At 54.3% G+C, this 25758-nt stretch overlaps 1 protein-coding gene across 3 annotated transcripts in view; it reads left to right on the top strand.

The window, feature by feature from the left end:
* The window catches only part of RPS6KA2 (ribosomal protein S6 kinase A2), a 308109-nt gene that overhangs the window by 85982 nt on the left and 196369 nt on the right, over nucleotides 1–25758 (top strand). Inside the window, exon 1 of one of the 3 annotated variants that reach the window (XM_047733337.1) lies at nucleotides 15646–15866. The exons of the other annotated variants lie outside the window; for them this stretch is intronic. Coding sequence (XP_047589293.1) covers nucleotides 15816–15866 — 51 coding nt within the window. The 5' untranslated portion in view covers nucleotides 15646–15815. Of the gene's footprint in view, nucleotides 1–15645; nucleotides 15867–25758 lie in introns of those variants that run through there. 3 annotated transcript variants of the gene reach the window in all.

Here is a 25758-nt window from a genome sequence, read left to right as displayed (position 1 = left end):
GGGCCCACCCTGATGACCCGTCTTCACTCGATGGCACCTGCCAAGACCCTATTTCCAGATAAGGTCAGGTTCACCGTTCTGGGAGTAGGACTTGAGCTGATCTTTTGAGGGGACACAGTTCAACTCATAGCAGACCAGTAAATAAGCTAGCTCCTCTCTCCCTTTCTCCCTCCATCTTCTGTCTCGTGGATGTGTCTTCTCAGGACCTAAACCTGGAGGGCCAGGCCCCTGCCTGGAGCCACACGGCTTTCCTGTGGTTTATCACAAGGACCCACACACCACCCAACGTGTCACCTCATTGTGAGAATGTGTTTTGTGTCTCAAGCCAGTGGCACACAGACCAGACTGTAGAATGAGCCCCTCCCTAGTCCACCCACTGCAGGATGTTGGGGTGACCCCTGTGGTCCTCTGGGAGCTGGGGTCAGACTGGGTGACAGGCAGGAAGGGTCCATCTCCGACAACCGACCAGGGAACTGACATGGTTGGCACAGGCTGTCCGAGGCGAGCCCGCGGAGATCTTGAAACCAGGAAGCCACGTCAGAAGCCATGTCAGAAGCCACGTCGAAAGCTGGGCACCGAGCAGTGGGGTTTTGGGCCGGGAGTCAGAGGCAACTGTAGGGCTGATGCGGGCGACACCAGACTGACTTTGTAGAAAACAGCAGTGGGCTGAGTGGCAGGTGCCCCAGAGCGCCAGGAACCTCCTCTAGTTTTAGAACATCAGGCACCACACAGCCACCTCTGCAAAGGACGTGGCCCACATTGACCTCCAGGACAGCACAGGTGAGATGCGTTCATTTTTGCCTGTGGTTTCACATGGAGTATTTCACAGACTCGGTTTTGTGGGGTTCTCTGGCTGGGAGAGTGAGTCTGAGCCAATGACGGCATCGGGCCAGGAACGAGCGCACTTCTAGGACCTGTAATTCACCCGTGTGTTCTTCTCCTGTTTTCAGCCACTCCTCAATATCCCTATTATTTGTCTTCCCTCCGCGTCATGCATGAATGTTTTTGCATTTCTGCCCAGGGTCGTGGCCCAGATTTTATTTAAAAGAACAGAGCGGAAAGCAGGGTCTGCTCCCTGTTCGCTGCGTGGCCCACAGGCACCGACGAAAACCTGCTCTCTCGGTCCCCTTAGTGTCCCTTAGATGTATTTTTCTCCTCATTTCATTAATCAACTATGATTAAACAAACAAAAAAAACCCTCCCACTTTCTCCATGTGAAATCCAGCCATGGATTTGTGTGTTCTGATCTCTAGGAACCCAGTGGCCACAGAGCTGAGCTGGGCAGCTAGGGTTGCCACAGTCTGACAAGAAACCAGACTCGAGCAGTGTTTGGACGAGGGCCGAGAGCACGACTCGGGGGTGGGGGAGGACGTGCCGGTGCTAGGACAGGAGTGTCAGCACCAGCGAGACGTACGAGACCACGGATTGAGAGCCAATGAAGCAGCTTCTGCGGAAGATGGATCCTCTCTGTGATCCTGTGATGGTTTTCTCCATCTGTGCCTGTGTTTTTCAGCTCAGTTTCTCAGCGAGCTGTCAGGATGCAGGTCTCCTTCATCGGGCACTCTTACCCTCATGGCAGAACCTTGCCTCCCACTGGAGGGTAGACCAGTGAGTCATTCACCCCGTCCTGGTGGAGCATCTCCTTGACAGCACCCACCGGGTGGAGGTCTCAGATGGTCAGCCCCCAAATATGTACTAGATTGTTCTGATTAATGCACCTCATGGACACATGGTGTGGCTTATTTCCCTGACAATAAAGAGAGAAAACTCGGGATCAACTTTGTGTTGCGGTAGCTATTTGGTCATATCAGTCCATAGAACACATGGCAGCATAGGTGATGGGCGATCGAGGAGGCAGAGCCCTCCGGTTTCAGTAATTTTCCAGACATGTAGGGACACAGCAAATCTGTGGTCCTTGGAGGGCTGCATTGAGACCACACAGGGAGAGCGGTCACCACCACAGCTTGTGGAGCTCCTGGCTTCTCCACTGCAGGCAGTGGTACCTACCTCTCTCCCTAGGCTGCTGTGGCCCCTCTTGGGTCTTTCTACCACCAGGCTCTAAGCCCAGCTCTTGGCTGAGTACAGAAGCCCCATAAGTTCTTGTCAGATAGTGAATGGTGCAGCTGCAAAACCTCATAGAAGCCTACACAATGGGTGTTAATTTGGCCCCAAGTACCTAGTGTCCTCTGTATCTGTCTATGGGTGTCATCTCCTTATCAACAGCAAAAAAAAAACCAAAATCTTTAATAAGTATAGTGTTTAGATCTGGAAAAGAGGATCCCCTGTCCTAGAACCTGGGCATCAGGAGCTTAGTCTGGTCTGTGTCTGGCCTGTCCCTCATCAGAGGATGCTCCTCCAGATTCTGAACCCCTCCCTTCTCACTGTGCTCCAAGTGCCTGGGACCCGGACTTTCTTGCTCAGATGACACTGAACTTCCCTCTCCAGCCTGTGTAGGCCTCTTTCAAAGATCCCCCCACAGGTGGGTGGGCCGTGCCAGCAGCATGTCCATCCCCAGGTGCATTTCACCTGCCTTGGCAAATGTCTGTGTCCTGAGCTGTGTCCCTTATTAACCGTTGATGTCTGTAGGATCTGTAGTGATGCCTGCTGCTCTATGCCTGCTGCTGGCAATTTGCGACTGCTCGCTCTCCCTCTCTCATGCTCTCCCTTTTGTCAGTCTTGTGAGAGGTTTGTCAATTTTACTGAATTTTTTCTAAATGCAGCTCATGGTTTCATTGATTTTCTCTATTATTTGTCAGTTTTTAATTTCATTGATCACTGCTCTTTGTTTTTATTTATTCATTCGTTCATTTCCTCATGTATATTTGTACTTATGTACACCCTTCTCTGTGCTTCCTTTGGGCTGGTATTGCTCTTTCTCTAGATTTGGAGGGGAGAGCTTCTGTTGTTTTATTCTCCTTTTTACTAATACCTTCTTCTGTTCCCTCTGTTCAGCTATTAGGCCCAAACTGCAAACTTTTAATTTTGATTATTGTTTTTTACAGATTCCACATTTCCTCTTAGTTCTTCCATACATTTCCTGTTTCTTAGTTGAAGGTTTTATCTATTTATTTTTATTTGTTTCAATCTGTTTCCAATCTCTTGTTGAAGCATTGTTTCATGACTGCTTTGAAATCGTTGTCAGATGATTCCAACATCTCTGTCATCCTGTTTTGTCATCTGTTGGTCGTCTTTTTTCATTCGGATTGAAATCTTCCTGGTTCTTCCTGGTGTGATGAGTGATTTTTTGTTGATATCTGCATTTTTTGTTCTTATGCTGTGAGACCCCAGATCCTTTCTAAGGCTTGGGTTTCACAAGTGTGCTCACACACCACCCCAGAAGTGGGGCTGCCACATCATTACTACAGAGAGGGGAGCAAGACCACCCCTCTCCCACTGACTCCTGAGTGGGCGTCTGTTGCTGCTGAACAGAAGGGGGTGTTCTGGTTCCCAAACGGCCTCCTGTGGACCCTCATTACAGCCTGTCGAGGAAGGGCTCCAGGCTCCCCCACAGGACAGGACGGGCTTTTTTCCCTCTGTGCCTGCTGGTGTTTGGGGCTGCTGGTTTCCTCAGCTCCAGGTGCAGGATGCATGAGGCAAAAAGAAAACCCTGGGGACTGACCACCATTATGTCATTCCTCGGGCCCTGAAGCTTGGAGCTGACCTGCTTACCTCTCTCCACGTTCCAGAGTCCTCTAAGGTTTGTTTTCTATAAGATATCGAGAGTGTTCGCTTGTTCTTCATGAGAGGAATAGGGAAAAGAGCACATGTCCCATCTCTTGAAGGTGTAAGATATATGCTTCCAGGATGTAACAAAGGGACAGTGTTTGACTGCACACCCCCACACGAGGTGTGTGCACGGACACATTATTGCATAAGAAAGTGGACTGAGGAGTGTGGCACAGAGTGCATTGTGCTGGGGAAGCAGTCAGTGCTGGGAGTGGTGTTTGGGGACCCATTTAAATAGGGTATTACTGATTGAACGCCCCGGCATCTGCGGGGGTGATGGCGAGAGTCTTATCTTTAGCACTTCACATTCAAAATGAGGCACAACATAGAAAGTGAAATTGAACCAAATCTTTTGGCTTTTGGAGGTTCATGTTACATGGTCTTCAGCTGATGTGCTCAAGACGGTGTCGTGGGAGTGTCTTTAACAGCAGCAACCCAGGAGATTGATAAGGAAAGGAGCAGAAGACATGGAAGGCTGAAGACACGAGTATGACTAAACTCACGCTGCCCTGGTTTGATTCATAGTCCCTCAGGATGGCGCACGTGACTTTCTATGGCAGATTCTGGTTAAATATGCAAGATGGCACCTATGAAAACTGAAGCTCTCTCAGGTATTTAAAGCTGTCCTTCCATTAAAAAATCACAGTTGTTCCCTACACGATGTGGACCTTTGCAACCCCTAATTTGTTTTCAGCTGTGATGAATCAGGCTCATACAGAAACTGAAGTGTTTGTTTGAAAAATACTTCTTGATGATAATTTAATCCATCCTGGAGAATAGTGGGGGGACATTTATACACTTGTAAATCCTGACCGTGGCAGGGAAAGACGGAACACAGCCAGCCAAAGCATGCACCAGGATCGGATTTCACTCCTTCCCTCCTCATCTGCTTTTCCCTTTTGTTATTTGACATTTGCGGACCCTCTCGACCCACCTGTGTGTCAGGTTCTTCATCTTCACCTGTCTCACTGGCGGGTGTGACTCCTGGGGGACAGAGGTGGTGACCAGAATAACAATAACTACAAGTGGAATGTGATTTGAAAGGTTGAGGTGAAACCAAACCAGTCTTAGCTTCCTCTTCTCTGTCCATAGCTATCTTAAGTGCATGCCCTGTCATCATTTCTGGCTTCCAGGACGAGGGATCTGGGGTTCTTCTGTTAATAAAAGCAGTGATTTGTCAGGTTTGTATGAAGAACACCCTGCAGGTGTTCTCCCATCACCCGTTTACAAACACCCAGCATGAATGACTGCCCAGTGCCAGGTAAGAGGTAACTGAGCCCCAGTTGGGGCCAGTGACGTCCTGAGGGCAAGCGACGGGAGGTGCGAGAGTGAGGAGTGACCGTTGTCCAGGCTCTCGGCTTGTCGTACGTGCACGATCCTGCTCTCGTTTTTCTTCTTTGCATGTGGACGGACCGAGCAGCCCGTGCCCTGTGTTTCCCATTTCTCCCAGTTGTCTACATAATTAGCTCTACTCAACTCACAGAGCTTAATAACCTTTAATTTTGTGGCACAATTTACTGTTTCTATCATTTGTTGCCCATGGAAATCAATGGTAGAGACTCCAGTTGAGAAATCACCTGTTCTGAAAATGTAATTAAAGTTGAAAATGAGAAGATATCGATTGTTTTGGAAAGTAAGCCATTGTGGTGAAAACTTACAGTAAGTTCACACCTGTTAATTGTTTAATTGGAAGTGAGGTCTGCCTGTGTCCCGGCGCACACCGCATGGCTCCGCGTGCCTCCGTGCAGGACCCCATGTGCCCATCTGCGCAGTGTCACTGGCTACCTCCTACTGTCCTGCTTGGTGGCAGCGTCACAGGGCAGGAAAAATGGGGAGGGTCTGGATCCACCAAAATTTGGTTTCTTTTTGTTTTGTTTTGTTTTTGGCATCTGATCCTTTTACAACATCCTGATAAGACAGATCGTTGAGTGTGGCTTAACTTTCTGCAAGATGGGAATATTTTTGTGGAATGCAAGTAAATATTCTTAAAAAAAAGGATATATTTATTTGAGAGAAAGAACGAGAAAGAGAGAGCGTAAGGGGAGGAGCAGAGGGAAAGAGAGAATCCTAAAGCAGACTTCACACTGAGTGGGGGCCCTGACACAGGACTGGACCCCCAGGACCCGGAGATCATGACCTGAGCTGAAGTCTGTAACAGACTGAGCCACCCAGGTGCCTCTCTAGGTAACTAATCTTAAAAGTGATTTTACTCAGGCGTCTGGGTGGCTCAGTGGGTTAAGCCTCTGCCTTCGGCTCAGGTCATGATCTCAGGGTCCTGGGATCGAGCCCCGCATCGGGCTCTCTGCTCAGCAGGGAGCCTGCCTCCCCCCTTCTCTCTCTGCCTGCCTCTCTGCCTGCTTGTGATCTCCGTCTGTCAAATAAATAAATAAAATCTTTTTTAAAAAAGTGATTTAACTCAAATTTGACATCAAGCTTAATCCTATTATGGTTCCTGCAATGTTATTACTTAATGATAAAAATATCCTGAGTTCAATAAGTTCTTTTCTAGAATCAACAGAGAACACAAATGTTTTAATGAACTAAATATGAATTTAACTGTAAATGCATAGATTTAATTATACTAGGGAGTATTTTCCTTCTTTCCTGTGGTTATACAATTTTAGCAAGAAAAATTCTCTTTAAAGATAACAAACAATAAAACTAACAAAGAGGGTAATTGGACAGTTCTTCAGTTAATGTGGCAATCTAGTTCTTGCCATGCCTCTGGAACTGCTCGTTCAGAACTGTCCTGGGTCTTGAAAGCCCCTCAATTCTGTATTTTTTCCATCATTTAAAGCGTGCCCACATCCTCACTGTCCGGAAATATGAGTCACCGGATTTCAATTCTTCTGTTACTTCCCCACCACAGTCACCTGTAATCCAGCTGTGCCCCTTACCACGCCACTACGATTGTTTCTAGACGGTTCCTGTTTACATTGTTCTTAGCAGATCAACAAGAGGAGATCAAGAAGACTAGTGCTGCATTTGGGAAACTGATCTTCTCTATTCCCCAAAGTCTCGCTGCTGTAACGTGTTTCACTATCGGGGTGAAACGGAGCTGGGCTTCTGTCCCGCTGCATGGTTTCATGGCAGTCACTGCCATGTCTAGGAAGAGGTGACACTGCCCACATCCGCGTTAGGGAGAATGTTTCCTAAGGCGATTGTCAAGGGCCAGCCACAAGGGAGATGCCTACTTGATGCTGATTCTTTCTCTTTTCCTACGAACTTCTCTGAACAGTCTTTATTCTTGACTCTTCTGGATAATCTTCTTTTTCCCTGAAGACTAATTACAGATATCTTGGGCCTTGTTCAATTTTGGTAATACTCTTTCCCTAAATCGAATTTATCTGACCATCCCGATTCCACCAATAATTCTAAAGATCGTTATTAAAACTTTCAGCATTTTTTAGACACTTCATACAGAGTTTCATGACTGCTGTTCAAGACACAGGTTGTGGTAATGGGCTCTGTCCTGGCCATGGGCTCTGGTCTGCTGCGCTGCCTGTGTGTGCCTGTGGACTGGAGGGACTGCCATGTGTGACAGTTTAGTTTACTTTGATAGCTGTCCTGAGGTTGTATTTCTCCCCCAGCACTGCTTTTAAAGCCTGCCTAAGTAGCTGTCCGCTTGCCCTGTGGCCTTACAGTCTTTGGGGCAGAGTCTCTAGGCCACGTGGCATGGGACGGGCAGGTCACAGATTCCATGGGTACATAACATACCTTACTGCTGAATGTTCTCCAGAACGGCCACAGTGACACTCGCAGAAGACGCACGTGAGGAGCCTTCTTTCCGCCCACGCTCACCAACTCGTGGCGCCATCGGACTGTTAGAATCATGTGCATATGACAGTCGCAAAGTAGTGTCTCCTCCCTTTGTCCCTCTCTGCTAATGTCCAGTGAGTTACGTTTCGTCATATACTTACGGTCAGGTATCTGTTTCTCTTGCTTCAAACTGTTCTCGTGATTTTCCTATTTTTTGATCAGGCTCTTCCTGTCTTTTCTCAGTGACCACATTAGCCATATGATTATTGATACAGAAAAGGCATTTGATAAAAATTCATCACATAAGTTTGATAAAAATGTTCATTAATTATTGTAGGCACAGAGAAATGTTGACTTTTTCAAAGATTTTGTTTATTTATTTGAAGGAGAGAAAGAGGGAGAGAAAGAGAGCATAAGCAGAGAGAGTGGCAGAGGGAGAAGGAGAAGCAGGCTCCCCGCTGAGCAGGGACCCTGATGTGGAGATCGAACCCAGAACCCTGGGATCATGAGCTGAGCCGAAGGCAGAGGCTTAACTGACTGAGCCACCCAGGCGCCCCAAAATGCCGTTGATTTTAAGCTGATTTTATATCCATCAACATTTTGAACACTCATTACTTTTAAGTGCCTTCATTCTGTTGGGATTTCTGTGTATAGGGTTATGTCATCTGCCCTTTTATGTGTGTATATGTATGTAGGGTTATGTGTATAGGGCTATGTCATCTGTCCCCTTTTTAGGCCTCCTTCATCCCGTCCACTTTCCCATCTTCCTCTCCTCCTCCCCCCTCCCTTTTCTCCTCTCCTCCTCCCCCTCTCCCTCCCTTCTTCCTTCTCTCCCCTCCCTTCTCCCTCCCCTTCTTCTCCCTCATCCCCTCCTCCCCGCTCCCTGCCCCACTCCCCCCACCCTCTCATTACAATGGTAAAGAAGGACCTTTGGTAGCAGTTTAGACACTTATTGTATTAACGGACATCTTTGCTCCTGATTTTAAATTCTCTGCACTAAGTATGATATTTACTAAATGTTTTGGGAATATAGTCTTTGCCAAGTTGAAAACATTTTCTTACTCCTATTTTCTGGAAGCATTTGTGCGGAGGGTGGTGATGTGCTCAGGTACGTGTTTCACTGGACTGTTCTGACCCAGCGAGGGCTGCTGCGGCGGTCCGAGTCCGAGTCTGGGGTGGCCATAGCTGACTCGTAGTCAGGAGTGTGGCGGGGAGACAGAGGAGTGGGCAATTTGAGGACCACTTAAAGGTCAAATCAGTGGGCTGAAGCAGTAGACGAGGTATGGGACAGGAGGAGAGGAATGTCGGGAATATCTCCCCATTCACAGCTCGCATAGCTGGACGGACACCATTTGTGGAGTCAGGGCGACCTGTGAGAGGTATGGACCCTGGCATGCGTTGGAGATCTTCAAAATAAGACGTTGAGCAGATACTGGGTAGAGAGGTCTGGAGCTCAGGGGTGTGATCTGGTTCAGTCCAGATTCCAACAAAATTGAAAGCTGTTGGAGAGGGAAACCTGGGAAGTCAGTGGGAAGCTAAGAATCCCAGATGTTCTTGAGGGACAAAATGGAGCTGCAGTGGTCATCAGAGACATGGTCGAAAATACCTTTATGAATCTGGGAAAAGTTCGGAATACCCAGTTTAAAGAGGTTCTGGGGTTGCAGGGGAGCTGGGGGCTCACACCCAGGCAGAGAGACTTGCTAGTAAGGTCAAACGCAACATCATGCATTATAGCACTTGTACCTGAGTATCTGCCCACGTGAATAATGGCAAACTTCTTAAAGCTCCAGGAATAACACAAAACATTAAAAAGCTAAGGTGGCTTAAACGTATGAGTTAGAGCTCCCTACGCCAACACCGCACGCAGCTGGAGGAAAGTGAGTGAACTCTGAAATGCAATTATCGTCTCCCCTTCAAAGTGTTCGCTAAGGGATTGGCAGGACAGGGCGTGAGCCCTGAGGCAATCCACATGTTCCTGAGAAACTTTGGATCGTGCAAAATCACCCGCTGAAAATAGTCAGGGCTTTGGGGACGTATTGGGTTGCAGTGCCTTAGAAAGAGCCTAAGAGCCTTAGAAACTTTGTGACCGGAGCACTAACGAAAAGTTACAATCCTGGTTTAAAATCCTTGCGTAGAAAAAAATCTATCCAATTCCTAATGAATGAAGTATGCTGCGGTACCCACAGAATTTTGCTGTAAACAGAGAAAGACAAAGCAGAATGGTGACAGGCCAGCCAAGGACGGACAGGGTGACCGAAGCGGGGACAAGGTCAGAGAGACACAGTTGCGGGCTTTGCACAAAACACAGTGACACCAGCAGGGGTGTTCTAGAACATTATCTGTGCCAGTCCTCCCGACAAAGACCCGGACAGTCTTGCAACCCAGACACTTTCAAGACCGAGCATGTGGCCAGGCAGGACCAGGAGTGGCAGCGCGGCTCGGTGGGTGTCGTTTGTGAGCGCGTAGGCTTCTGTGTCTCGCCGTGAACGCTGGCGATAGCACCCCTGGTGTTCAGCGTGGCGACTTCCGTGTGCCGCCGACGTGTGCCTGTGCCCCTCGCAGCTCCTACACGACGCTCTCAGCCGGCTCAGTCCCCGCTCTGTTACGAGTGCGTTTGATAAAACATATTCCGCAAACCAGGCTGCCTCTCATCAGTAGCTTGCCCGTGTCAGGGGGCTGCGTTCATGAAGGATCAGGCGGGTGGCTGGGAGAGGCTGGTTATCTGCGGAAGCTTCTAGAAGAAGAAGCTGAACTTGAATCACCTTGGCGACCTTCTGTATGTGATCCACACCCGCCTTATGACTATTTATTTGAAGAATGCTGTGTCTGTGACGAGGATTTCAGTGTCTGTTAAGTACGATCCTCGTAGATGTTTCCCAGTTCTTTGGGCGATGGGCAGTGCTTCCCCAGATGTAACCCCCCCTCTTATGCAAAATCAAGGCCCAACCCGGTTGTGAGATCTGGGATCCAGTTTCTTTCAAAACAAGAGAATAATACCCAGAATCAACTGAAGTCCTCCTGAAGACAGCAGCGAGGAAGTGGGCTCACAAAACAGATGTGGCTACGGAGGATTCATCTGTTCGGTTTTATGCTCTCATCGCGTCTTCCACTCTCCTTTGGTTGTTCTCTCATGCAGAAAAAGGTTCACACCTTAAAGCAGAAAGGTACATATTAGGTTAACTGAATTGTGTCAAAGCCTTTCTGACTGTAAGCCCAGTAACTACAGCTTTGCGTGCCGCTACCCCAAGCCTTTGCCCTACGGTTTCACACGCTAAGCATCACTGTTCTCTTCTTCCTATTTCTTCCTCGAGGACACGTCGGATGCGTTGTCAGTCCAAACAGCTGTCGCCCTCCCACGGAGAAACCCGCTCTCCTAGGACAAGAAGAAAGGTCACATCTGAGCAGTGTCTGGTCGTTCCCATGGCCGACCTAATTGGGAAAGGGGGTTTTAATCACTACATTAGCCATTGGCATCCGCCTGTAATACGCATTCTGTGAGCGGGACACTTCCCGTTGTGACTGGTGATAACCTAATTTTACCTGTTTCACTTGGTGAGATGAGGCCTGGCTCGAAGGTGACGGGAGTCTCATCCCATCAGAGAGACGTGTTTTGGAAAATCAGGCCACGTGAGGCAGTGTGGACCCCCAGCCCAGCAGAGGTCCGGTGCTGCGGGACAGTCGTGAGTCAGATGGAAGCCCGGGAGGAAGGGAGTGGGAGAGGTTTGCTGTGGGGAGCGCCCAAGGGAGAGTTGGAGGAGGCCGTCCTGTCCAGGACGAAGAGCCAGGAGCTTGGACGTGTCCCAGGCTTTCGGGGAGGCAGGTCTTAGGACAAAGCCTGAGAATGACTTCTGAGAGAAGAGAGGTGTTCTCAGGGCACAGTGTAAGCGGGCCCCTCCATGTGGTCCTCATGAGACAGAAAATGGAGAAATTATTTTAAAAAATCCAATGCGATCTCACATGTAGCCTCCCAGGGGTGGTTTGGAAAAGCCCAGGTGTGACAGGTTGCAACGCAGACACACCCGCTGGGTAAAAAAAATAGTCTCTAATAACATCATGAAAAGGACACTCCAACTTAGGTAAAAGGACTTTTAAAAGCTCTTGATTGTCTAAGTCTCAGGCCACCCGCTTCGCCCCTTGGAATGAGGATCTTCCCCCTCACCCCCAGTAAATCATCGGACCCTTGTACCCTACTTTCTCACCCTCCTTTCATCTCCAGTCGAGCATTTACATCCGCCGGTATTTGCATGGCTCCCCGGTGCCTGCCGTGTGCAGTGCTCCCCCGGGGCATGACTAACGCAGTGAGTGTGCCCACGGATGCACGTGGATGCCCACGGATGTCCATAGACACCCACGGATGCACAGGGAAGGCTCCTCCCGCTGTGTCAGAGAGAACTGTGGCTCAGCCCGTGCTATGGAGTCCATGGATGTGTTTCCATCCTCATTTCTGCTTGGACACAAGCCAAATCAGGGCAGTAGAGAGACTCCAACACATTGTGACTAACATTGGGGAGAACTGAATCCCACGGTGTTGTCCCAAGGTGACGGTCGCAGCCGGTATGGAAGCGCATCTCCATGAGGTCATCCAGGGACCCGGGTTTCTTCCATCTTCCATCTTCTCCCTCCACTGTCTTGGAGAATGTGGCCCTTGTCCATGGAGGTAAAACAGGATCCTTCTTGGATGGCATTTCCACCCTTTAGAAGACAAGAAAGTCTAGGATATTGAGTCCATCGTCAATGAGATGTTGTGGGGTCACATCAGTCCCCCATGTGCACCAGCGATCTGAGATCAGCCACTTGGCCACACTCAGCAGGCTGGGAATCTGGGGCATAGCTCTGGCACTAGCTGGCCCAGCACCCAGATGCAGCCCTGCCTGAATGCCAACATCCCTGACTTTGAAGTGAATCATGCTTCTCATGTACTCTAGACTCTTTACACCATGTGATACGTGTTAGTGTGAATTAACTTAGTGCGTCCTTGGTCTTGACAGAGAAAGGGAGTCGTTCATTCATTTCAGAAATATTGCAACATTGGGGCGCCTGGTGGCTCCATTGGTGGAGCATCCGACCCCTGGTTTCAGCTCAGGTCATGGTCTCAGGTCGTGGGATCAAGGCCGCGTCAGGCTGTGCGCTCAGTCCAGAGTCTGATGTCCTCCTCCATCTGCCCCCCACCCCCTCTCGTGCTCTCTTTCTCTCTCTAAAATAAACAAATAAATAAAATCTTTTTAAAATATGGCAGTATTGAGCAGTTCTCGCTAACTCGAATTTGTACGTGCGACACTAGACATACATGTGTATGTGCCGATTTAAGAGTCACGTGACTTGTTTCATGTTACGAGCGTGAGTCTGCTGCCGCACACACGTTATGCAAACCTGGGCGGTCTCGAGTACTTCTCAGGTCATGAGCTGGAGCGTGAAGAGAAGCAAGAAAATGCGCCCTTGGCACCACGGGGAGGGGACAGTGCTACACTGGAGTCCGGTGCCCACACACTGAGAGGCGGGCATCACCAGGGACCTCACGCTCTCCTGAGTGCGCCTGTGTCCCCCAGCAGCGTCTGCGTCCTAGGTCACCCCACTCACTTCCCCTGCGTTCGCTTTCCTGTGTCTTGCAGGTGCACAGTGGGAGCTTGGAACAGTATTTCTGGGATCCCCAGCAAAGCGGGTCAGGACCGTGACCCTTCGGGGCCGTGGGCTGTGCTGTGCGTGCACATTCCTTCATGACCGGTTGTGTGTCCGTGCAATGCCAGGCTCTCTAAAGCACAGGCCATCCCACGGCTGGGGCCCCTCCTCTCTGGGTAGGGGTGCTGACATGCATGAGTAGGTAAGGTATGCGCCTGGCTCCCGGGGCCTAAAGGCCAGTGGATGACACAGACCAAGCTGTGGCCACGCAGGGTGACCCAGGGTGCCCTGGAGGCAGAGAGGATGGGGGCCTCACCCCCAGATTTCTCTCTGCAGCTGGACTCGAGGAGGAAGGGCCTGGACCAAGGATGCTGGGGGAGAGGCACGGGGTCTGCACTGGAGAGTCCCTGTGCAGGGCGTGGCGGTGTGGCGGGGGCCAGGAGGGCGAGGAAGGGCATGCCGCGGCCACAGCAGAGCAGCTGGCCTTCCCCGGAGGACGGCAGAGGCCTGAGGGTTTTAGCCTGTGGTGTGGTGTGAGAGTGTGTCTGGTCACACCATGGAGAGTGCACTGAGATGGGGACAGGAAACGGAGGGGTCAGTGCGCACAGACGTGGAACTAAGGGGACACACAGATGCGAAGGATGGTAACTCCAAGGACACGACAGAGAGACTGAGTCCGTGTGGGGACGAAAGGGAAGGACCCTAAGCAGTCATCTCGTGCTTCGGCCTGAGTCACGGGCAGAGGATGTGCTGTGGCTGCGGCCATGGGGGGCACGGGCAGCGAGGAGGTGGGGGAGTGCCGCAGGGCCCTGGGGACTGTGCTGCCCGCTGGACACCGGGGGCTCCGTCGGCAGGCGGCCAGTGCCACTTTCTGGAGCTTGGGGACCCCCACAGCTTGGATTAAGCCTCGTGTGGACGGGGTGGCGAATGCTGCCCGGGGATAAGGGGTCCCCAGAGTGGGGCTGAGACACCGCCTACCCTCTGGGATGGTGGAGCTGTGATGCCAGTGATCCGCACCACCACCCCAGCCCGGCGTGGCCCGGAGGACGGGAGCAGAGTGCCTGCGCGGCCACTGGGCAGGTTTGGCCGGAAACTCCATCCTCAGCAGGAACGGCACTGGGACCCTCTCCGAAACGGGGCTGCTCCGCGGATGCGAGCGGGCCGGGATGGTGCGTCTTCAGTGGCTTGGAAGGCCGTGGACGGACAGGCGGTTCCAAACACGGAGACTCTCAGCAAATTCCCCGAGAAGCAACACCCGCTCCCCTGACCCCACGGACTGCCTGAAGGTGAGGCTGAGCCGGCAGCCTCTGCGGAGGTCCGACTTGCTGGAGAAAACCCATCCCCATTTTCCACATCCCCATGTGCCAGAGAAGCCATGCGGGGCCAAGAGCGTTTGGACGGGCCGCCCCTTTGTGGAGATTCACGGGCGTGAAGACATGTTCTATCTTCTTGTTACGAACGTCACATAGATTCCCAGCGAGCAGCGGCATGCAATGACACGTGGTAGAGACATGTATGAATTTTGTCAACAGAACGGTGACAATTGTAACCCGATGAGAGAGGAGTCCCTTGCCAGGGGACGCAGGGATGCTGTTGCCTCAGCGAGACAAAGGCTGAGGTCCTGAGGTCCTTACTGGGCAAACCCGCTGACTCACGTTTGGCTGAGAGGTTGTCTAAGCAAGAACACACATCTGTGGAACGTATTTTTTATGTATTTCTCTTATTTTTGTTGGTTTCCCTCACAGATTGCTTAACAGCAAGTTAGCTGATTTGGGAAAGCACAGAAAGGAACTGGTGGGCATGGTTGGGCTTTCAAGCCGGTGGGCGTGTAACGGGGTCAGGGGCAGGGGGTGGGGACATCACATTCACTCCCCTCAAGGAGCCGTGGGCTGGGTATTTGTGGTATGGACGTTTCTTTACAAAACAAACAAACAAACAAACAAACCCTCCATCATTTCCAAATAGCTGGGGCCCCCTCATGAGCAGTCTGAGGCTACCCCAGATATTTGCGGTCCCGGTCTGGAGAGACGGGCTGGTTTAGGAGACCGAGGACGGCAGCCGGATGCAGGAACAGTGAATCTTTGTGACTTTGCAATTAAGCCGCGCGGCGCTGTACGTGGCTCACACTCTCCCGGTTTCGGGTTTCTGCGGCAGGGCCCTGCCCACGGGGCAAGGAGATCTGAGCTTGAAAATGACTTGGAGTCTAGAAAAGGACGCACGGAAACAACGCTAACAGCCGTGAGAGTCACGTTCTCTGTGCTCTGCCGTGCGGGCTCCCAGGCTGCGGCGGGAGCCTCACGGGGGTCTGACAGCGGCGGCCCGAGATGGCATCCAGCTGCCTCGTCGCCGGCGGCGCGCGTCCTGCCCCTGCCGTCCTTGGCTGCACGGTAGCGGCTCATCCGATCTGGGCCCTGCTCGAGACAGGCAGGCGCTCAGCCCAACAGGTGGTGACCTTGCCAGCTCGTCACCCAATGGCGACCGCGGGCCCTATATTAAGTAAATGACCCCGAGGTGCTGGATTAGGTCAGCCACTAAAAGTGTTGTGGTTTGCCCTCGCCACAAGGAACCCGCGTCTCGGGTGCCACCCGGTGAGAATCGGCCCGAATGTTTACCAGCTGCGCTGGGAGGTTTGCTGGCCAACCCGTGGCGGGGCTCAGACGCTCTGCGCTCGAGGAGGAGCGGGTCCCCACGCCGCCACTTCTACCTCAGGCAGAATGCTGTCCCGCTTCCGACAAGCCTTCTCTAAGTTCTATGGGGCACTGGTAGTAAGTACCTCCGTTTCGTTTTCACCGAGAGCTTGGCGGTGGGCGGTGCTTCCTTGCCCCGTGCTCCGTGGTCCCGGCAGGAGCCAGGCCGGCCCACTGGGAAGCTCTTCTCAAAGTCACACGCGACATTGTGACCTGCCCCCACCCTGCTTCTCAGTATTTAATATGAGACAGAGGGTGATGGTTTAAAGCACTTGCCTTTTTCGCTTTTGTCTTTGCTTAGGCACAAAGTTGTTCTCCATTATTTCTGTTTTTCTTTCAATTTTGGCTTGTGAGAGAGTCCTGCTCTGCGTGGCGTCTGTCCTCTGTCGGACGTCATTCAGTCTTGCCCTTGACTGGGCGGACGTGCAGGTGCCCTTGTGGCCCTGCACGAGCTCGGACCTCGGGCTGCCCGGCTTTCTTTGCGGTAAGGGGTGATTTTAGCTAAGCCGGAGCTCGAGGCTCAGGTAGGAGCCTGAGATCTGTTCACTCCTTTTACCTTTCTCTCGTGCTTCCGTCCTCATCCTCGTTTGTCTTCTTTTATCTCTGCCAACTCCATCCCACTTTCTGCTCTTGTTCCTCTTCGGGGGGAGGAGGACACAGCGGGTGCCGGCAGAGGACGGCCAGCTGGGCGGTGAGGTCCTGGACCTTGGCTCACTTTGCAGGACGTCTTCCAGGACCCTCACGCCCGGCTCACCGGTGCCTCCCCAGGAATGCCTGTGGGTGTCATCACGTCTTGGCTAACATGTAGTTCACTCTCCCAACACAGCATTCCCTGTCCAGTCACTGGTCCCGCTTCAGGGGACGACTCTTCATGGGTCTGTGGCTGTTCACCGAGCTTTCTGAGCAGCAGCACGGGGCCTGCGTCCTGGCTAGCGTCCTCCTAGCCTTCTGTGATTCTAATATCCCTAACAATCCTTGGATAAATGGATAAATGCCTGAAACACACTTAGCACTGTTGTTTGGAATGTGCCTTTGCCTCAAACCCATGGGGCCCCCAGCCACTTTGAAGATAAACGATTTGTGTAGGAGTTCTTAGAAAATGTCAGGGCCTGGTATGTCATACACGGGGAGCAGACGAAATGTGGAGTAACGTGGTGCAGGTGAAGGAAGTGGCCTGGAGGGTTCCCACCCCACCAGCCCTGCGAGGAGCAGATGGGCAGCCGGAGCCCCCGAGAACCTGGGGACAGACAGCAGCGAGGCTGGGATGGGAACACATAGGCTCACTACAGAGCCCAGGCTTTGTGCAGCCCTCCCTGGGGTGGGAACGTAGGCCTCACACACAGACAGGCTGTGGCACCGTGTGGGGGACACCGGCCCAGAGGTAGATGTCGGGGGGGGGGTCACAGAGAAGGTGCTCTCTCCATTCAGGACACTGAGGACCGGCCGCCAGGACGTAATGCTGGCAGCAGAGGGGCACATGTCTGATCTGACAGACATCTGGGGGGGGATCCTGTGCGGCTTCCTGGGTTGAGGCGCGAGTGTTTCCATGTCTGGGACGCTCTGTGTTGGGGAATCAGCAGGTTTGCCCTGCTTCTGTGGAACGGAAAGCGTTAATTCGCTGATTCGTGGCTCTCATGGGTTCACTCTGCATATGTGGACACATGACCCCGCAGGACTGGGTTTATGTAAGGGTCTCTGGGGGCCACCGTGGATGCAGATGACAGGCGTGACCCAGTGCAGGGCCTGGAGTGTCCATGCCGCAGAGACGCAGCTTCCGTCCTGGCACTCAGAGCCCCTCCATGGGGAGGGATGCAGCCAGGACTCCGGGGCTCCACCAGCAAGGCCGGGGACTCCGAGTGGCCCTCAGCATCTCATCAGTCCCTGTCACAACACCCCCCTCTGCAGGGGACAACAGAGGGACACCCCATCCCAGCAAAGTGTGGGGACGCTGGGCTCTGCTCCTCACGGAGAAGGTGCTGCCACCAAGCCAACCTCATAGCTACGAGTGGGAGGTTTTGTTCAGAGTCTCCAAATATTTGCCCCTAAAGGCCGGGAGAACTTAAATGCACAGCATTCTAGCAGCTGGCTTCCATGGGTGTCCTCAGTTCCCCCGCCTGTCCTGTGGGTCCCCCCACCCCGGCACAGTCCTGACACCTATGCTGGGCCAGCAGGGCCTACGGGTCTGAGCGTGCAGCTGGAGGAACCTGGCCTGGGACGTGTCCTGGGAACTCTGAACAGTGGGAATGGCCAAGCCTCCCCTCCCCTCCCCTCCCCTCCCCTCCCCTCCCCTCCCCTCCCCTGCCTGCTCCTGGCGCACTCCAGTACACGCTTATCGCTTCTATGCCCCACGCACGTTTTTCCTCTTCCCTGGTCAGACCGAGGGCACGCGCCCCCCCACAGGTGCACACACAGGTCTGCCGTCAGAGAGCTCCCGCGGACGCTGCAGGAACCCGTCCCCGCCATCTGCGCTGTTGGTCCCAGGCGCCTTCCCGTGAATTCAGATGTGAATTCTGTTGGAGGAAGGAGAACTTGTCCTTCCACGGAAGCAAAGGAACATTGTCAGTTCACACAGAAGCACGGGGCATGCGGGGTCGGGAGGATGAGCGTCTCTCGTGGGGGAGACGTTGCTAGAGGAGCGGCCACTTTCTGCAGCGACGCTGGTCCGGTGGCCAGTGGGAGGGAAGCCGGCTGTGGGGTCCGCCTGGGGCAGAAGGGCCCGGTGGTTCTCACTGAAGAAAGTGAGATGCATTTCTCCTCGGCTGAAGTACCTTCCATCCTGCTGCGGCGTGCAGGGAGGAAAGCCGGGCAGCTCCTCTCCCGGGAAACGTGGATCGTTTGGAAGAAAGCGCTGGGGTGGGAAGCTGGCCGGCCGAGCGAGGTCAGTTCAGGCAGCTGTGCCTTGTAGGAGCAGATGCTGTCCGAGGCTTGCAGGAGAAGGAACCGCTCTCCTGGAAAAGGAACCGGGTGTGATGGGTGTTGGGGGCAGGGGGTCCCCACTGCAAGATGGCCATTGTGTGATGAGCGCGTTGTCACAGACGGAGGAGCAGCTCCTCTGGGCCACGTTTGGACACCTGGCACTGTCAGAAGGCCCTGTTTCCTCCCCAGGGAACCAGACGCCCAGGTGCTTGGATGGGTGGGCTCCTCTGAGCAGGGGAGGCGGGTCTACAAGGAGGACAGAGAGGTTGGGCAGCATCGGTGTGCGGGGTCTGGGGTTGGAGGGGAAGCATGCCGTGCAGGGCTCCCCAATCCCTGGGATCCATCCCGAGCTGGGGAGGTGCATGTGGCTCAGCCTTCTCTCCATCAGTCACGCTTACTCTGTAACTCCCGTGGGCTTGGGTCTTTGTTGTCTTCAGCCTCTGCCTTGAAGCTGTTCTCTCGGCTCCATGAGCCCTGACCTGCTGACTTGGGTGACATCAGGTCCTCTTCCCGCTCATGACTTCTCGGGGGCTGTGGGCTACATGTGTGCAGGCAGGCAAGCATGTTTATACAGGTGTGCATGTGTACACACAGATGTGAGCGGGTGTGCGTGCCGGCAGGCGTGTGTGTAAGGGTGCTTGTATGTGCGGTGCGTTTACCTGCAGGTGTGTGCAGGTGCGTGTGCGCAGATGTGGGCGGGTGTGCAGCTGTGTACACAGGTGCAGGTGTGTGCATGCACGAGTGTGCTGGTGTGAGTAGACGTGTGTGCGTGTAGGTGTGTGCACGTGTGTGTAGGGGCTGGCTCCGGGGTCCAGCTCCAGGGACCCCCTGACTGCTGCACTGGTCCATTTCCGCTCCACCTTCCGGTGCCGGTTCTCTCTCCCACGGAAGCCGTGGCCAGTCGTTCTCCCCTCAGTGCCTCCCTGACGGACCAAAGCCGGTGATGCCGGCCGAGTCAGTTTAACCCCTCAGGGCTTCGGGGTTAAATCTGGAAGGTGGAGGACTTGCGCTGAGATCCATGGCTCCTTGAAGATCCAGGCTTCTGACCCGCTGTGCCAGGCACTGTTTTAAGTACAGTACACGTAAGAATCCACTTACTCTCCATCATTCTCGGGCTGGAGGAGCGTGGGGGTGAGGTCATGTGCTGTGTGTGCACACGCGGGCATGCATCGGAACCATTTCTGCTGCTTCTCCTGCAACATCTGTGCTGTGTAGCTCCCCTGGGCATCCCCCAGACGCGGACGGAATTGTGAATCCCGCCACACTCTGTTTCTCGGTCAGCCCGCCTGCCTCCCATGGCCCGAGCTCCGTTTCAGGCACAGAAGCAGTACCACGTGCTGTCGGCTCGGCCTCTGTTGGTTCCTCAAACCCCGGGTGAGTGCGCTTCGTGGTTCTGCTCCTTGCTAAGTGCACCTGGGAGAAACGACTTCATGTGGGTTCCTCATCACCAGTTCCCTTAGGAGCGACCCCTGCGCAGGGGTGCTCTCCCGGTAGCAGGTTATCCCCTGGCGAGGAGGGCAGCCATGTCGGGGCTCTCCTGGGCAAGGGCTCAGAGAAGACTTCCAGCTGTGGCCCTCAGCCGTCCCCGCTCTGGCCCCGGTGCCCTTGGGTCCAAAGTGGGCGTGCCCACAGCTCGGCGCCTCTCCAGCCCCCACAAAGACTCTGTGGGGCAGGAGCATTAGTGACCTGGGAAGACATCCCCAAAGACCTCGAAGAGTAGACAGAGGAGAGCTGTGACATCAACCATTTCCCAGGAAACCCAGAAATCCCTGCCGGGGCTTCTGCCCTGCAGAGGCCCCATCGGCTGTGCCCCAGCCAGAGCCTCCGGTGTCCCCTCTCCTGACGTTTGAGGACTCCCACCATCACCATCCCACCCCACTCTGCCCAGCTGGGCTGGTGGAACTTGTGTGCAAGCCCCATGAACACAGCTCCCGGCCCCAGCATCAGGCAGGTGGCCTCGGTGTCACTGAGAGTGTCTCGCTGGTCTCATTCCTGCCTTGAGGGCCCTTGATCTTTGCGCGCACGCCCTCCGAGAGGGATGCTGCTGAGCGCCGGTTTCCCGCGGCTGTGCTTAGCCCCAGTGCAGAAAACGCACCATCTTCCACAGGGCACCGGGTCCATGGGCTGGTTCTGTTGCCCGAGGGTGACACTGCCCCGTCTTTCAAGTTCCTGAGCTCCAGAGCAGCCGCGGGCAGGCACGTGGGGCTGCAGAGAGTGGCTCATTTCTGCTCCCGGTGTGGCTGCTACGGCCTCCAGGCAGGTGCCACCCGCGTGTCCCAGGCCTCTCGGGCACTGACTCGTACCTTCCACGCCTCTGCTTGGCCTGATTCTTCATCATTCCTGCCTCCTTCCACCTACCACACATGCTGGGGTGCAGTCCCAGAGTGCGCTCACCCCCAGCCCCCTCGGCCCCGGTGTATGGCCGTCCGGGCAGCGCAGGCGCCCGAGTGCCAGCTTCTGGGACATGAGTGGGAGCACGGGCACTGCCGCGGGAGCACTCAGTGTGGGGAGGTCCCCATGCTGCACAGCTGGGAGCCCTGACCTGGACGTCACGGAGACACAGAGGAGTGTGCTCCTGCGGCAGTCCAGGCAGTCTTCATGGAGGAAGTGACAGGTCTCACAGGATCAACAGGATGAGCTGGACGTGAAATGCCGTGGGTGACACTGAGTCTGGAGGCAGGGGAAAGGCTGTGGTGGGTGTCATGGTGCGTGCTGGTGTGAGTTTCGCTCGTGGGCACTAGCATGGCACACTGGTGTTCCCAGAGCTCATTCAGAAGCAGCTCTCCACCTGCACATGAGGCACAAGGAGCTCAGCGATGTGTCCAGTGACAAGGACAGCCACTGTGTCTGTCCCACAGGGTCCCATAGCAGGAGGACAGACATTGCTTGGTGGGGCGTCCACACTCCCTACCCCAATGAGCAGCTCCAGCTCTGGCTGTCGTTGCTGGAGACAGGGGCCGGCAGGGCTGACCGTGGCCTGGTCCCTTTGCAGGACAGCTGCCGTCTCAGCCAGATGAAGCTCAGCCCCGTCTGTCTGGTCTGGAAGGGCCCTGGGTCTGCCCAGCAGCCATTCTCCGCAGTCCCTGGATCCAGACTGCGAGACGTGGAGGTCCCAAGTGCTCGTGTCCTGGCACACACTAGCCAGCCTGTGTCGCCACGACTGGTTTTGTCTCTCACTTGGGGGGTCTAGTGTTGCCGTCGCAAGAGCGTCTGGACGCAGCCCGGAGCCCCTCTGCTGCCTCTCCCTCTCCCTTGCACGCTGGCGGGTTTCTCAGTCCCAGGTTGCTCCTCTCTGCCATGGGAAACAAAGCCCATGGGAACGTGGGCATCCAGAATGAGGGTCCAGGGGAAGCCACCTTCACGAGGGCCAGTCCAGGGCCGGAGCTGCAAAGCTGGGGGTGGATTTGAGCTCTTGGTCTCCCCTGGTCCTAGCTGACATTTGCTCCTAGCGCTTGTCACAACACATGGCCTGGAACTCTGTCCATTCTCCGGAGGGAGCCTCAGGCAGGAAGGAAGTCAGAAGTTGGGCCTGGTTCTCAAGGCCTGGGGAGGAGGGGTAGGAAGGACAGTGGTGGAAGCGAGAGGCAGATCAGGGAACCACGGCTGTCCCAGTCCTGTGCCCCGGCCTGTGTACTCGCACAGGGTTCATCGAAGCCCACTCAGCTGCACTCACCACCACCCACTATGAGGACGAAGCACCCAGCACCCTCTGTGTGCAGCAGGGAGGCCGGGACAGGGCAGGGAGCCCTGGCCTCTCAGCAGCATCTCCCCCACCGTCTAGGGTGTCCCTGTGGCCGCACTCCTGCTGGCTTCTGTTTGTCCCCACTCTGTTAAGATGTTCCTTAGACACACAAACACAGCTCTCCAGACTTGGACAAATTCTGCAGCTGCAGAGGATGAAGAGGGAGAACGAGTACCATCTTCACAGTGAGGCCCAGAATCTCTCTTAGGAAACATACTCGTTGTTTGCAGGGAAACATGTTGGATAAATATTGCTGTTGGAAGGTGTATCCAACAAGGTCCCATCCAGGGGCCCGCTGGGGCTCAGAGGGGATGGTGCCCAGAGAGACCCCACTCCTACCTGAGGGGCACCGAGCCAGGTTCCCTGGACCCCCGTCCACACCGCAGCTGGACGACAGGAGCTCCTTACAGCCTCACTTTGAACCTGTGCACTCTTACAGGACACAGAGTCCAGGGTGGGATCTGGGCTTGTCCCCCTTTCCTGTGCTGGGGTGAGTTCCTGGCCTCCACGTGTGGGGGCGTCCTGCCACTGGATGCCTCATCCAGTCTGGAGCCCGGTGCCTTAGAGACCAGGCAGCCCCAAAGACCTAGACCCAAGACACCTGCCCACTCACCTGCCATGGGCAGCTTCCCAGTTACGCACCAGCCGGGTCCCTCGCCCTCTCGAAGCTGGGCGGGGCTGGCCCCACCCTCTGAGCTGTGGGTTTGGGTCCCCCAACGTTTAAAGGGCCCAGAGTACTTTCCTCTGTCCCTTCTCTGTCTGATAGGCTATGGCGACATTTGTGCGTGTATATATTGATCTGGGGACGTGGATTTCCCCGACAGTAAAGTGCTGATTAATGGAGGGAAGTGTTTCCATTCTCGATCGTTCCTAGGTGGATCATTAACTTATTACAAATGAAATCTGACGTCGTAGGACCACATGATTAATAAGGTAAATTTAGAGCTAATAATGTAAACTAATAAGATCATTTTTAAACATTCCAGTTCTCTAGAACTGAGGGAATACCGTCTATAGATCATAACTGACTCTTAAAGCAAACATTTTGTCTCTTCTTTACTCGTGGCTCGTTTGGGAATACATTGCTACCTTTCTTGCCTTTTCAATGTTTTCACCTAATTAAGAGAACATAATTGCACTTCGTTTATAAAATTAAAGGCTTTGAAGTTTTAGACATCTGTGATATACCCCGTGGCATATTCACGGAGACACACAAAGATGTCCGTGGCCGTTGAGCACACATGTGCTCAGGTTCAAGCCTGGCCCGGCTGCAGTGGGTTCCGGAGGCACTCCGTGGGCCTGGGACTGCAGAGTGACTCAGCGTGGGTCCCCTCCCAGAGCGCAGGCCAGAGCCACCCTGCGGGGTCTTAGCCGGAGGCACGCGGGCCAGGTGTCCTCTCACCGCCGGACCTTCCCTCCGTGTCTCATTCAACTTCCTCATCCATCGTGTTGCTCTTGAACCCTGCAGTGCTGTGGCCGCCAGAGTAGGGCTGTGAACACGAGCACTGGCATTCCTGGTGGGCTTCCGGGAGCAGCAGGTACCGCGTGGAGTGGGAGTCACGTCGAGCAGGGAGGTTAGGGAACACTGACGACGGACAGGGCGGCTCTTTGCTGAAAGGGGTTCACAGCAGAGTCTCTGACCAATGGTCGTGCTGTAGGCATGCTGAAGCCTGTGTCCTCTGTGTCTGGGTCACTGGTGCCCACCTCAGTCCTTGGGTTGCCCCGGAGGCCCTAGCTTTGGCCCACCCCTCCCGGCTCTCCCTCCCACCCCTGCTCCGTCCTCGTGCCCCAGCCTCTGTGCTGCCCGGGGGCTCCGGGCTCCGAGTGCAGCTCAGTGAGTAGGCATCTGGCATTCACTGATGGGACCCGAGGGTGAACCCCAAGTGAGAAAAGGAGCGGATGTCCCCCTTTCCCTTCAGTAGCATCTCAGCTCAGTGTTTTATTAAGTCAACGGGACTGAAAGCGCCCAATGAGGCATACGGCTTTGTTTTTAATCAAGCTTTTATGTTCCTCGATTCATTAATGAATTAAAAAGGGGGAAGCTGGTATATTTTATTGTCTGCAATCATTGGAGTGGAAGTTTGTTTTGAAATGTGCTCCTTAGGTAAATTGCCTATAGGTTAAACATAAAAGCAGCATCTGAACCCGTAAAACGCCACTTAAGGACGAGCACAATTTCATGATTAGACAATGTGCTGTGTACGTTGATTTTCTTCTTATATTCTTATCGTCATGAGAGTCAAACCCAAGCCCACCATGCAGGGCCGATGACGTGATGGGGGTCGAGTGACACGCACAGGAGGGCCGAGTGCCAGATCCCCTTGCAGGAGGGTAAAGGACGGGGCTCTCTGGGCCTGGGGGGACACGGGGGTCAGCACCTCAGCATCCTGGGGGGCCCGTGCTGGGGGAGTCAAGAGAGGACTTTAGCCTCTGGGACAGAGGCCACCTGATCATTCTGGGAGCAAACTCTGGGGCAGAAACCACAGAGACAGACAGTGCTAGGACCTGGGGTCCCATGACGAGGGGGCAGCTGAGTCTGGGAGCCACTGGGACACAGCTCCCCTGCTGCACCCAGAACCCCAGGTGTCGGGGCAGAAAGAGGTTCAACCTTCCTTCAGGGTGGCCAGCCCTGGGCGGCAGGGGAGGGGCACCCTGGGGATAGACCAACAGGGAGATGCTGAGTGTGGGGCTGAAGGGAGACACGGTGTGGTGGTCAGTCAGAGACAGGGACAGAGAGGTCAGTGGGCTTGGTGGCCTGCGGGCGATGATGGGTTTGTGGCCTTGCGAGCCCCGAGCTGCAGTTTGCTGGGACGTGAGGGCCATCTGTCCTCGGGAAGGGGAAGCGCGCATGCGCCTGTGTCTTCTCCTTGTCGGGTGCAGCGTCTGGTGCTCCACGAGCCTTCTTCCACGTGGGGCTGGAAGCGGGGGTTGGGGGGGGGCTTGTGCATATGTGTCCACGCACTTCCCCAAACGTTTCCGGGTCGAGGCGTCAAGGAGTAGATCCTTCCTTTCCTGTTCCGACGGTTACCTCTGCTTCTTTCCGTCTCCTGTCTCTGCTGCTGACCGCGGAACACAGACCCGCTCTGAGCAGAAAGGGGGAAGGGGGACGAGAGACAAGGCACTGCTGGGAAGGGGGGCACCCCTGCCCCGGGGCCGCTGCGCCACAGCCCGACGGGCCTTCCCCGAGCACAGATGGTGCCGGGACACCCTCTGAGCTGATGCCTGGCTGCACTGTGTGCTGGTCACGGACGGTGTCTGTCCCCTTCCCGTCCTCCCTGGGCTCTGTCCTCCGTGCTGTCCGCTGCTTTCCCA

This window comes from Lutra lutra, chromosome 6, assembly GCF_902655055.1.
Source record: "Lutra lutra chromosome 6, mLutLut1.2, whole genome shotgun sequence".
NCBI lineage: Eukaryota > Metazoa > Chordata > Mammalia > Carnivora > Mustelidae > Lutra > Lutra lutra.
Note: the sequence above shows the minus strand (reverse complement) of the source record. Positions and strands in the feature narration are given on the sequence as shown.